Source organism: Cyrtonyx montezumae, unplaced genomic scaffold (assembly GCF_038088225.1).
Source record: "Cyrtonyx montezumae isolate F1298 unplaced genomic scaffold, pur_monq_1.0 scaffold_36, whole genome shotgun sequence".
Taxonomy (NCBI): Eukaryota; Metazoa; Chordata; class Aves; order Galliformes; family Odontophoridae; genus Cyrtonyx; species Cyrtonyx montezumae.
Window position 1 is genome coordinate 11,402,685 of NW_027072041.1, and position 13,502 is coordinate 11,416,186.

Here is a 13,502-nt window from a genome sequence, read left to right on the forward strand (position 1 = left end):
TGGAGCACAACTAAATGCAGCCCAGATTTCAGCACTTGTTATTTGCCAAGAGCCTAGGTGAAGCCAGTACAAATCACTTGCACTTGACAGCAGGAAAAGATTTTTATGCTTGACAACAATGAAGTATTACTGCACAAGGAAAGTCTGCTTATGTACCCTGCAAAATAGTTGCACCACGTCCTTTTCCTCCGTGTCTAGAAAGTCCAGATGTCAATCTGTCACACTCTGTTATGAATAAAAGGGCTTTGATCACTGTCCTCTCAAAGAAGAGAAGGTCTGGGAGAGAATGAGACAATTCAAGAGACGGAAATGTCTTAAAGGGAAATTTGCAGGGGGAGAAAAGATTGGAAACCATGGAGGAAGTACTCTATAGGAATATCTTCAAAGATGTGAAGGTGGAAAGCAGCTGGAGGAAGCTACAGATACCACATACTAGAAGGGCTCAAGTGCTTTTTCACACAAAACGAAGTTTTTATAAAATAAGAACAGGCAACATGGTGGAGAATTTCCTCACTAATTATAGGAATAGTCTAATTTACACTGACAGCGATTCACAAAGACCACAAAGGAGGAGTAACTAATCTGATGCCTGGAGAAGCTAAAAAGCAATACTATGACAGGAAAAATGTTCTCCCAGGGCTGTGCTTCTCATGCTCTGATTGTACATCACCTGCTTGAGGCACCCTGCCAAGCTGAAGTTTGCCATGTCACAATAGCTCTGACCACACGCTTCACTCATGAGCCTGCTCAGTTTCCTAAGTAATTCAATGAGCCCTGGACTACATTTTATGCCCTGAACCAGATCCAAGCATTGGTGCTTTTGTAATCATGTGTATTGTCTCTAGGATTTTATTCCATAGTTTTCTGGAGGATGGTCTTGGAAGACCATTTCTAGACTCTTAAATTGTGTAGTGAAGTACTTGAGCACCTGTAAATATTATCGCCACTGTGTTTGTGGTCAGGGCCTGGAGACCAGTGGTTGACCTATTCTTAGTGAAACCCTCTGAACTTCTCCAGACATCTTAGAAGGCCAAATCACACAATGGTTATGACAGGCACTGCAAAATAACCAAACAGACTAAAACTAAACTGAGCTGTTTTGTTCTGGATGGTTGTATTTGGCCAGAGAGGTGAAATGCAGACTGAATCATAACTAACAGTACCTCAGCAGAGAACAAACAACACTGTGCAAAGCTACAGCTACAGGTCAGTGCAAGTTCTGAGATGACACACATACACATAGAGCCAGCAGAGGTATCTTAGCATGAAGTTGCAGTTAGAAGTATAGCCAAACCCAAGATGTGTGCAAATACTACTTTGGCTCTGAGTAGTTATCTAACTGTTCCTTTTCCAATTATTTGTTCTCCTTTGCTGTACTTTTTTTTTTTCCTAAACTTGTGTAACATTTTGTGGTTGACACTATCATACTTATTAACATTAAATAGAAGTGCACTATATTCTATGAATAATCCCATCAGGATCAATGTTACTATTCAAAAGGGAAATAGTGCTTAAGTTAAAAGTTAGACTGTAGTCTCTCTCTATTTTAAAATTATTGTTTTTGGTAATTGCCTAGCATATTCCTATGCCTAGCATAGGATCACTGCTAGAAGAATGCTCCATGTAACTTACTAAATTTCAAATTATACGAATACTTTTTTAGGAGCCAGGTTGTCTTGCAAAACAAAAGACAGAATAGCCAGACAGAGAACTCCTGTAGCTAATACAGCATGTGTAAATATATATGTACACATAAAATACTGACCAGCAAATTGGCTCTGACATTCCATTCTGAAGGTCATGTATAAGGACATTTTTATTATGCACTATTGCAAGTTTCCTATTTTACCTTATACCTGGAATAATTACATCATCTTTTTAAAGAGAATTTTCCAAATAAATCGTGATTCTCTGTTACATTTTTTGTCATATTAAGAATATTTCCTGTTGAAAACCTAAGCTTTTCTGGTAAACCTTAAAGCTATGTGACACGTGGAACTGGACGTTTTTAAATAAAACATACTGTTCACAGGTGACAGCCAATTTGTGAAGCATTTCACTGCTAGAACTGTGGCAACATTAGGTAAATGGGAACACAGAAAACTGAGCAGTGGACTGATTCTTTGCAGCTGTATCACTGACAAGGGTGAAGATGAGGCCAACTTGGACCATGAAAAAGGTACTGAACAGCTTGTACTCAAATCTGGTTGTGCTGCTGTGTCACTATGCAGTGAAATTCCTATATTAAAAACAGTACATCAAGCTTTTTCCCATTCTTATATCTTTTCACTGTCTTTCTCCAAGCATTTAATAAACTAGAAGAAAACAAATAACCTGACCAGAGAACAATCATTGTTTTTGTTGGTTCAACTTTTAGTACAGTTCTGCTTACCAAAAAATCTCATTTGTTTAAAATAACAAATATTTGCATTCCAACTGAGTCTAAGAAACTGCTTTTTATTAAGATTATTTTTAAGCCATTCTGAGCTTTTAACATGCACTTCTTAAACTGAATTGCCTATTTTGCACAGGTACTTGATAAGAAATCTTGTACTAGATTTTTCTATCAAGAATGATGAAATTCTGCATAATACAGAATTTTAAACTTTGGACTTCTTAAATTTTTAAGCTTGGACTAAATGGAGCGATAATAGCAACACGAGCATGCAGTATCTCACATATGTTTGTTGTGAAATAACCTTAAAATTCTGTGATCAAGTTAGACATTTTACCCAGACATGCAGATTAGACACATACATGAATCCACGAGCAGGAGTATTCATAGTTCTGGTTAATATTTGCAACTATTACAGAGCTAATCCAGTGGTTTGCTCTCTGCCTCCATTGCTCCATTAATCTGTTATATATCGTGGCATAAATCATAAAAACTGATAAAATCCGAGCTCCAATGCCAGTCTAGTAGCCAGCAGCAAAAAAAAAAAAAAAAAAGTTGTTGTTGCACTGTGCTGTTAAGAGTTGTACTTTTCACTCCTGGAGGCTCCATTACAGGCACATTTCTCTGCTAAAACGTCAAAGTACACACTACCAACTGACCTTTGGGTTGCCAATATGTCCAATGATAACTATGTTCATGAGAGAATTGGTTTAGGAAACACAATAGAAGTAATGTTCTGATAAGCAGAAGAAGGAAAAAAATGTTATTTCCTTTGGCTTGGCCAAAGCTGATTTAAGAAACCCAGCAGTATCTTTCCACCTAGTGCATGTCAAGTGCACCTCAGAGATTTGGAAAAACGGTGCATTCCTCTCCAATCTTCATCAGTGATTAGGATGAAAGCAAAATTCCCGTTGCTTTTCAATTAAAAAAAAATCTCACTCACCTACACAGACACGACCATCAACTCCAACAGCCAAGCCAGGAGGACATTCACATCGAAATGATCCTTCTGTATTTATACAGTGACCATTCATGCAAATTCCTGATGTTTGACATTCATCAATATCTATTAGGAAGAAACACAATTTAACAATATGTTTGCTGCTTCAGCTAGTTTACAGTTAGTATTTGAACATCACCTATTCACTATATGATTGCAGATGAATCATTAACACATCCTTGTTTTGTTTCTAATAAAGTCTCACCTCAGAATCACACTAAGTAATCAGAATTTCAGCTGTGCATTAAAAAGTAAGAAAAACTTTATGGAGTGGCAAGGTACTTCAAATAAAACAAAATAAGTGATAAATGATGTTGCCCTTTGCTCATCTTGTTTAATATCTTTATTGATGACCTAGATGAGGGAATTGAGTGTACCCTCAGTAAGTTTGCAGATGACACCAAGTTGGGAGGATGTGTCAAACTGCCTGAGGGTAGGGAGGCCCTTCAGAGGGATTTGGATAGGCTGAACAGCTGGGCTGAGCTCAATGGGATGAGGTTCAATAAGACCAAGTGCCAGGTCCTGCACTTTGGCCACAATAACCCCATGCAATGCTATAGGCTTGGGGCAGAATGGCTTGAAGAATGTAGAGAGGAAAAGGACCTGGGGGTGTTGGTTGATGCTCGGCTTAACATGAGCCGGCAGTGTGCCCAGGTGGCCAAGAAGGCCAACGGCATCCTGGCCTGTATTAGAAATAGTGTAGCCAGCAGGAGCAGGGAGGTGATCCCCCTGTACTCAGCTCTGGTACAGCCGCACCTCGAGTACTGTGTTCAGTTTTGGGCCCCTCACTACAAGAAGGACATTGAGGCCCTGGAGCGTGTTCAGAGAAGGGCAACAAAACTGGTGAGGGGTCTGGAGCACAAGTCTTATGAGGAGCAGCTCAGGGAGCTGGGATTGTTTAGTCTGGAGAAGAGGAGGCTCAGAGGAGACCTTATTGCACACTACCACTTCCTGAAGGGGGGTTGTGGTGAGGAGGGGGTGGGCCTCTTCTCCCTGAAAATAACGACAGGACGAGAGGGAATGGCCAGAAGTTGCGCTGGGGAAGATTTAGATTAGACCTGAGGAATTTTTTTTCTGAAAGAGTGGTCAGGCACTGGAATGTCCTGCCTAGGGAGGTGGTTGAGGCACCATCCCTAGTGCTGTTCAAGAAGCGTTTAGATGAGGTGCTAAGGGATTTGATTTAGTAGTAGTTGGGTAGGGATAGTGATAGGAGGATGGTTGGACTAGATGATCTTGTAGGTCCTTTCTAACCTTATGAACCTATGAACCTATGAATCTTCTGATATTGTAAAGGAAATGCCTATCACAGAGTATCCCTATCATAGAGTGCTGAGGGAGTTGGCAGATGTGGTTGCCAAGCCACTCTCTATCATCTTTCAACAGTCCTGGCTAAGTAGGGACATCTCAGTGGACTGGAGATTGGCAAGTGTGATGCCCATCTTCAAAAAGAGCCATAAAGATGACACTGGTAGCTATGGACCTATCAGTCTCATCTCAGTGCCAGGGAAGGTTACAGAACAGCTAATCTCAGGAGACATCATGGATCAATGAAGGTCAACCAGGGGATTAGGCCCAGCCAGTTTATGAATGGTAGATCCTGTCTGACAAACCTGATTTCGTTTTATGACAAGGTGACCCGCTTCGTGGATGAAGGTAATGCTGTCGACGTGGTCTACCTGGTCTTCAGTAAAGCCTTTGACACTGTCCTCCACAGCATTCTCATGGAGAAGCTGGCTGCATGGTTTGCATGGGCAGACACTCCACTGGGTTAAACACTGGCTGGATGGCTGGACCCAGAGAGCTGTGGTCAGTGGAGGTAAATCCAGCTGGCAGCCAGTCACAAGTGGTGTCTTCCAGGGCTCAGTACTGGGGCCACTCCTATTCAACACCGCTATCAATTATATTGATGAGGGGATAGAGTGCACCCTCAGTCAGTTTGCAGACAACACCAAGTTGGGAGGGAGCGTTGATCTGCTGGAGGGTAGAAAGGTGCTACAGAGGACCTGAACAGACTGGATTGATGGGCCTATATAAATGGTATGAGTTTCAACAGGGCCAAGTGTTGGGTCATGCATTGTGGTCACAACAACCCCAGGCAACCCTACAGGCCTGGGGAGGAGTTGCTGGAAAGCTGCCTGACAGAAAAGAACCTTGGTGTGCTGATGGACAGTTGGCTGAACCACAAGTGTTCCCAGGTGGCCAAGAAGGCCAGTGGCATCCTGGCCTGGATCAGGAATGGTGTGGTGAACAGCATTAGGGAAGTAATCCTCCCCTGTACTTGGCACTGGTGAGGCCCCATCTCGAGTACTGTGTTCAGTTTTAGGCACCTTAATACAGAAAGGACACTGAGGTGCTGGATCAGGTCCAAAGAAGGGCAACAAGGCTCGTGAATGGCTTGGAGAATACGCCCTGTGAAGAATAACTGAAGGAACTGGGGCTGTTTAGACTGGGGAAGAGGAAGCTGAGGGGAAACATTATTGCCCTTTTCAAATAACTAAAAGGTGATTGCAGCAAGAGTGGAGTTGGTCTGGTGACAGGTAACAAGGCAAGAGGAAATGGCCTCAAGTTGTGCCACGGGAGGTTTAGGCTGGATATAAGGAAGAACTTCTTTACAGATAGGGTTATTAAGCACTGGAATAATCTCCCCAGGGAGGTGGTTGAGTCAACATCCCTGAATGTGTTTAAAATCCATTTGGATGTGGTGCTCAGGGACACAATTTAGCGGTGGATTGTCAGAGTTAGGGTAGTATGGTTTGGTTGTGGTTGGATTTGATGATCTTGAAGATCTTTTCCAATCTGAACGATTCAATGATTCTACAATTCTGGTGTCTTAAATTCTGTATTGCTAGAAGAGTGGTATAGAAGGAATATTCGTGTATGTTCAAAATAAAAAAAAATAACTTTGTTAAACTTCCCATATTGCTACTCATTTTATGATTTTGTGAAGGGTCTGCATATTTTGCTGCATTTAAAATGATTCCAAGGTGTTTCAACGTAATTTACCACCTGCTGTAGTGTTATGTAATAGTACTAAACAATTAAGTTATTTCAAAAGAAAATTTAAAAATGTAATATAAAGAACTATTTTCAGGAAGCTTAATACATCTACAGTAGCAAATTATACTAGTATGATGTCAAATTCATCTAATCAGATTGCCATTCTTGCATGAACAAATAGACAGGAAAAGCTGCTTCAGTCCAAGTTGTCTTAATGTGTTACTCCACAATTGTACATACCGGTACAGTAGCGCCCATTTGGAGCCAGAACAAATCCTGGTTTGCAGATGCATTTAAAACTCCCATCCTCGTTTATGCACATCCCATTTAAACACATGTTCGTAGTCATACACTCATCATGATCTGAAAGCATTTCAAAGAGAACTGTTTATACCACTTCACCTCCAAAAAATGACACAGTGTAAATAACCACTCAGGAGAGATGTGACAGACTCCTCTTGAAGACTGAATTATTCTCACAACTGATGAAGCACCTGAATTTTTCAATCCATAGACAAAGTAGCAAATGTATATACCACCATAATCAGTTGTTTTGTATGTTTCAGATGACTGTACGGAATAACCATGTGCATCATCCTTTATTATGTGAAAGGATAAAAAGCTTCAGTCACCCATCCTAATTAAGAGCTTGTTGCAAAATGCTTTTTATCTTGGAAGATTTTTTTGACACAGTACAGCCAAAATAATAACAATTACTTCTTCAGCTATACTGATATAGGAAACAATAAGAAGCTTTAAGAAAAGATGCCATTCTTGGCACTGAGCTACCTGTGTCTCCTGAGATGTAGCTTCAAAAACAAAAACCACATCAACTGTTATTTGAAAGCACACTGCTTCATTTAATACCTATTTGACTGCAGAGGCTTAAGTTCACCTCAGGTCATGCCTTATTTCACAAAAGTTAAAGAGCACTATGAAGCTTATTTTCTAGAATAACCAGACCAGTGCAGGCCACATATGAAGAAGAGTTCTTACCCACACAGTTTTTTCCATCTGTAGTCAGTTCAAATCCAGCATTGCAAATACACTGAAAACTTCCATCAGTGTTTACACATCGTCCGTTTTTACAAAGGACACCATTCTGGATGCACTCATCTATATCTAAGGCAAAAAAAAATCAGATAAAAAGTTTTTAGAAAATACAAGTGCATATAGGAACAGAAATTGCTTTGAAAAATACAGTGATGTTGATTGAATATTACTTTTACTGAATTTACTGAAATAGCACTTATAACTACTTTGAACATGATGTGATAGGAGTCAGAACATCTGCAATATTTGTAGACATGAAGCCAATTTTCTTACCAATGCAAGCTTGCTTGGTAGGAGTTCTCTGGAAACCTGCATGGCACTTGCAGTAATAGGAACCAGGTGTGTTGACACAGTCTCCATTAGAGCATGGGTTTGATGTGCATTCATCAACATCTGTTGGCAGCACAGCGGAACATTAGTCAATACACCATGCATACATCTTACTTTTCAAGTCTATAAGCTTCTAAGTGAAAAAGACAGTAACTGTCAAATCCAGAAAATTAAAACTTGTTCATGATTCAAAATGATTACTTTCCTAGGAACAAAGAATTCTCAGTGCAACTAGCTTGATATTTTCAAGAAACAAAGTATCACTGCATGATTTGTATGCCTCTTGAAGGAAAAAAAAAGAATGATTAAGTATGAGGATTTGGGGACATGGTATCTGAGGTAGCTTGGTAAAACTCACTTAAAAAAGTCTCACTTAGCTGAACGACCACTTGTTCTTCTTTAGAGTAAAACCAGTACTAATCAAAATCTGCATTTTAAAACCAGAACAGATTTTGGCATCTAAAAACTGTGATTATTTTACAGGTTTGTTGTAGAAGTGTGAGGAAGGGCCACGCAGCAGCAAGAGGGATTCTTAATGAGACTGCAGTCTGTACATTACATGTCAATTACTTAAGTTCCACTGCAACCTCAGCCCCAGCCTGTTTTTACATTTCAGTAGTGCTGCATTTTATCTATTTCTTCTCTGCAATGAATCTTATTTTTTCAAAAGTTTTTTTTTTTTTTTTTGGATCAACCAAATGCACTTCAATCAGTATAGATTTGAACTAACTGATTGGAGATAACTCCCATTTGACACAGGGCTCTGAAAACTTACCGCCTTTCAAGAACCCTTCTCAGATGTATTTCCCAATGGCTTCCTATGAGTTAATTGTGACTTTGGACTGAGAAAGATATTCCTAGTTCCAAAATTACACTGATTGTTCCTCCTCATGTTCTCTGAAGCCCTCCACAAGCTCCCACCTTTATCAGGTCTAAGACTTAGTAACTTATTTCACTGCATCTTGAAAATAATGGCACTGAATCAGAGATTAAAATTATAGTTTTGTTGGTTTTTTTTTTTGGTTTTTTTTTTCCAACTCAGGCCACTCTATATTTTCACTTATTGTTAAATAAATGCATACTTCTTTAAAGTGCTGTGACATGAATTACTAGATTATATATGTGTCAATTAAATCATAAAGAACACCATATATTTTACAGGATTTTGTGTATACACAGTTAAAATGAATAGCATCAATATACACATCAGTAAGATCTGGGATTACCCAAATCTATGATTTGTAAGCTGGCTGACAATGTTCCTGGTGCTTATAAGGAACATCTTATCTTAACTGCTTATCTGGATAAGCAGTTAAGTAAATGAAGGTAAAACAAATGGAAGTATCAAATACCTTCTCTTACAATATTTAGCTTATTCCTTTTTGCATTGGCACCGCACCAGTAAAACCACAAGAATAAAGAAAGGTAAAGAAAAGAGAAATTCAGACTGTTAAATACAATTAAGAAAATAATGCATATCAGGTTTTTACACAGAAAAAAAAAAAAAAAAAAGAAAGTCTGAGTAGTTATAGCAGCTTCCTGCCCTCATGCTTCTCTACAGTGCCTGTTTGTTGCGATGCTCTTCCTCCTGAGTAGGTATTTTTCCTCAGTGCTCAGCTAGTTTGGGAACAAAGGAGACCCAGACATGATTCCATCAGAACAAAGTTCTCAGCTACCAAAAACATGTCAAAATCTCAATCACATTTTCACATTAATGTTTTGCCAAATAGTGTAATTCAAATGAGTTTACTGTAAATTTATATTGCATTAAGATAGAGGACAGGGGAAACTTACAAATGATAAGGTATTCCCTTATACTGTTTAGTTTTCCTACAGTAAATGACATTTATGGAATTATTATAGGTCAATTAGCTTCATCTGTTAAAGAAATGTCCAAATTATAATTTACAGCACCTCGCTGTAAATTAATTTATAAATTCTACTGCAAGAATGCAAATTTCCTCTTTGAAATAGCTGCCATAAGCCTAGAAAATCCCTGCAAAGCCTTGTGCATGAGATGATCTCCCTATAAAATATGCATCTTAAGTTCCACTTATTTTTATAAGCTGTTGGTGAAAAAGGGAAATGGCAAGTATATGTTAATATAAAGAATTGCTGGCTTTGAGTTTGCATTGCAAACATGCATATCCAAGCAGTGTAAACAGGAAACATATGAGACAGATATTTAACTCATTTCATTCTATCTCCCAGCACGCTCCTTTTCAGTGACAAATATTTCTTTTCATCGCTTACATCACATTTATATCCCTGTCTCAGTGTTTCATTTGTAACACTTGTCAAAGAAATTGAATTTCCAAAACCTTCTTAAGACCAGTATGAAGATGTATAACAAAATTTTAAAAACAGAATTCTACTTGTTTGGTAATACAAATTTCAGCACAGTGCAGCTATGGGGTTACTGTCACTTTCAATGTATTTACAGTTTTATGCAGAGTTTTTATAAACAAAATTAATTAAAGAAAGATAGTAGCATTTACAACCATTATCAGTTTGGGAGAATTATTGACTTTATGTGTGAGATCACTTAGGACTGCTATTGGGTTTTAAACCTCATCAGGTAACATTCCATCATGAGAGATGCATAACGCAAGTTCAGGTCAGAATGCAGTACGTAAACTCCAGTACCTAAAGAGATCGTATAAATAAATAGCAAGTTGATTTTTATATGATCTCATAGTGGTAGGAGAACTGGGAGTGGTTTTAACATAAAGGAAGGTTGATTTAAGTTAATCATTAGAACAAAATTCTTTAATCAGAGAGTGGTGAGGCACTGGCACAGCTGCCCAGAGAAGCTGTGGGTGCCCCATCCTGCAGGCACCCAAGACCAGGTTGGATGAGGCCCTCGGCAGCTTCAGCTGGTGGGGAGCACCCTGTCCACGGCGCAGGGTTTGAAATTTCAAGACAACTTTGTGTGATTCACAGCAACTAACATTCACAAATCAGCACTTCAATGTGGCACTTAAGACTTACTACTACTCTGGAATACAATTAAAAAGTAACAGTGAAACAAAGCTATGTTATCAACATAAATATTCATAAAGTTTACCGTCTCATAAAAGGTCTCCCAAACACAAGCTGTTCCTTAAAATAAAAACCACTGAGGAGTCAAAATAATTAGTAATGATTAGTTCAGATTAGTTCATTGTGCCAGATTTCAGGAGATGCTCAGAGCCTTCGAAGCAGCTTCCCAAGATTCAAAGTTCACCACAGTTCAGAGATATTGATCTCAGTGGCACAAAATTAACTACTGCTAACAAATTGCCAGGGAACACATTCCATTGCATCACCTGCCTTTGAGTAAAGAATTTCTCCACATCTAATCTAGATTTCTCCTTTTTTAGGGTTCCATCACTATGAGACCATGTAAAATATCCATCTCCTTCTACGTTATAAGCTACCCTCAAGTACTGGATAGACACAATGAGGTTTCCCTGAAGCCTTCTCTTTTCCAACCTAATCAAACCTGATTTCCTCAACCTCTTTTCATAAGAGAAGTGCCTCATAAGAGAGGTTCCAGCCCTCTGATGATCTTTGTGGCACTCCTCTGGACACACTCCAGTAGCTCCTTGTCTTCTTGTGCTGGGGGCCTTCAGATACATATTTCTCCATTTTAAAGATAAGGATGTGGCGTGGGACCATGTCGAAGAACTTGTCCAAGTCCAAGCAGAAGGCATCAGTTGCCCTTTCTTTGTCCATCAGTGCCATCACTCCATCTCAGATAGCTCCCAGACTGACCAGGTACGATCTGTCCTTGGTGAAGCCATGCTGGCTGTCTCAGACCACCTGCTCATCCCCCATGTGCACTGACAAGTGTTTTAAGAGGATATTCCCAGGCACAGAGGTGAGGCTCACCAGCCTATAGTTTCCTAGGTTCTCCTTTCTCCCTTTCTTAAAAATAGGAATGATGTTTCCATTTTTCCAGTAACCAAAGACTTCCTGAGATCCATGACTTTTCAAATATAATAGACAGAGGCTTGGCAACCACATCAGCCAGATCCTGAAATTCATGTGATTTAGCCTCATAGACTTGTATACAATCACTTTTGTGAGGTGGTCTCAGACTCATTTTGCTCTAACAGCGGAGGGGATTTTGGTTCCCCTACTCCTACCCAGGGGTTCAGGGACATGAGAGGTGTGGGAAGCCTGACTGCCAGCAAAAACTGAAGCAAAGAACCCACTGAGTACCTCAGCTTCCCCATGTCTGTTGTTTCCAGCTCTGACTGATCATCTGCCAGGGGGGAATACTCCTTGGCATGTCTCTTCTGACAAATGTACCAACAGAATCCTTTCTTACACCCCTTGCCAAGTTCAATTTTGTCTCTGCCTGTTGAAGAGCCCCAGCACCAGACATCTTTTTTGGTCCCTAATTTTAACACACAAGCTCTCAACCTGTTTGTGTCTGTTTCTGAGAGGCAGCTCTCTGTATTCTATCCACTTCTTAACACAGAGGACAACTCTTCCACCCCTCTCACCAAGCCTATCCCATTTTCAAAAGCTTGTAGCCCTCAACTGTAGTATTCCACTTCTGAAATTTGTCCCTTCATGTTTCTGTGACAGCAATTATGTCACAGTTTTCTAACTGCACTACAGTTTCTATGTCCTCCTGGATACTTCCCATTCTGCATGCATTGGTGTACAACCACTTTAGCTGGGGTACCAGCAGCATTATCTTCTTGAAGAAAACTTCCCAAAATCCTGTAGGACAAATCTGAAATTTTCCCTGTCTGTTTCCTGTAGTGAAGTGTTCCATGGCTCTTCCTTTGACATTCAGCAGCAAAACCCTTTTCTCAGTCAAATCTAGTTTAAAGCCTTGCTGCTTAGACCAGCCAGCTTGCTGCCCAGTTTATTGTTGCCTCTCCTGTTCAGTTGTGTCCCGACTGATATCGACCTATCAATGATGCATCCAAAATCATAGTACCCAAAACCTTTAGTGTTCCCAGGACCTAGTTTCCAACAGGGATGATCGAGGAGAACACTACCTGTGTTCCTGATCCCTTCAGCATCTTCCCAAGGGACATATTAAATTTGTGTGAGAAAGGAAAGCAGCAACATCAGTAACAAAAAGGGGAATCCCACGTAAACTACTATTCAATTGTTGCCCTATTTTACTTCTCCAGAAGGCAGTGTGCCAAGCCAGACAGGTCCTGGTACTCAGTTTACAGTTCAGGGGGAATGGAAGAACATGCAATTCAAAGCTGCAGTAGTTCCCAGCTTTTAGTTGAAGGTCTTGGATTATAACATCATTTTAATGACTCTAGTACTAATTACATTTTTCTGTGATTCTTTGATTCTGCATTTTCACCTAATCCAAGACACAATGAAAAGTAATTCCAAAAGCACATTTTCAGTAACAGAATTCTATAGCATATATATAAACTCTTAAAAAGGTAACTAATGTATTCCATTACTGATTTAGTGTCTTTAAAAACTTGAATTCTGACCTTAATACCTTGAATGTCATTCAACATTAATTCTTCTACAAATAAAATGAAGAAGCATTATGAAAGAGTAAATGAGAAAAGAAGTTAATTTGCTGAATGTAAGGAGAAGAATATACTATAACCATCAAGTAGACTGATACTCAATAACCATATTTTTGAGTCAAGATTTTCTTTTAGGAAGCAGACAACTCTCATGAAGATTATAAATTATTCTGAGTAATATCAGAGTCCTTGCACTCTCTTTCACATAAGCAATAATAGTCAC

At 39.4% G+C, this 13,502-nt stretch overlaps 1 protein-coding gene across 4 annotated transcripts in view; it reads right to left on the reverse strand.

Moving 5' to 3' along the window:
- Positions 1 to 13,502, reverse strand: part of FBN2 (fibrillin 2) — a 166,125-nt gene that overhangs the window by 88,252 nt on the left and 64,371 nt on the right. For all 4 annotated transcript variants that reach the window (XM_065745582.1, XM_065745581.1, XM_065745584.1 and 1 more), the window contains exons 12-15: positions 7,719 to 7,838; positions 7,389 to 7,514; positions 6,633 to 6,755; positions 3,339 to 3,461 (exon numbers count right to left, since the gene is read on the reverse strand). In XM_065745582.1, the coding sequence (XP_065601654.1) occupies positions 3,339 to 3,461; positions 6,633 to 6,755; positions 7,389 to 7,514; positions 7,719 to 7,838 (492 nt within the window). The remainder of the gene's footprint in view (positions 1 to 3,338; positions 3,462 to 6,632; positions 6,756 to 7,388; positions 7,515 to 7,718; positions 7,839 to 13,502) is intronic.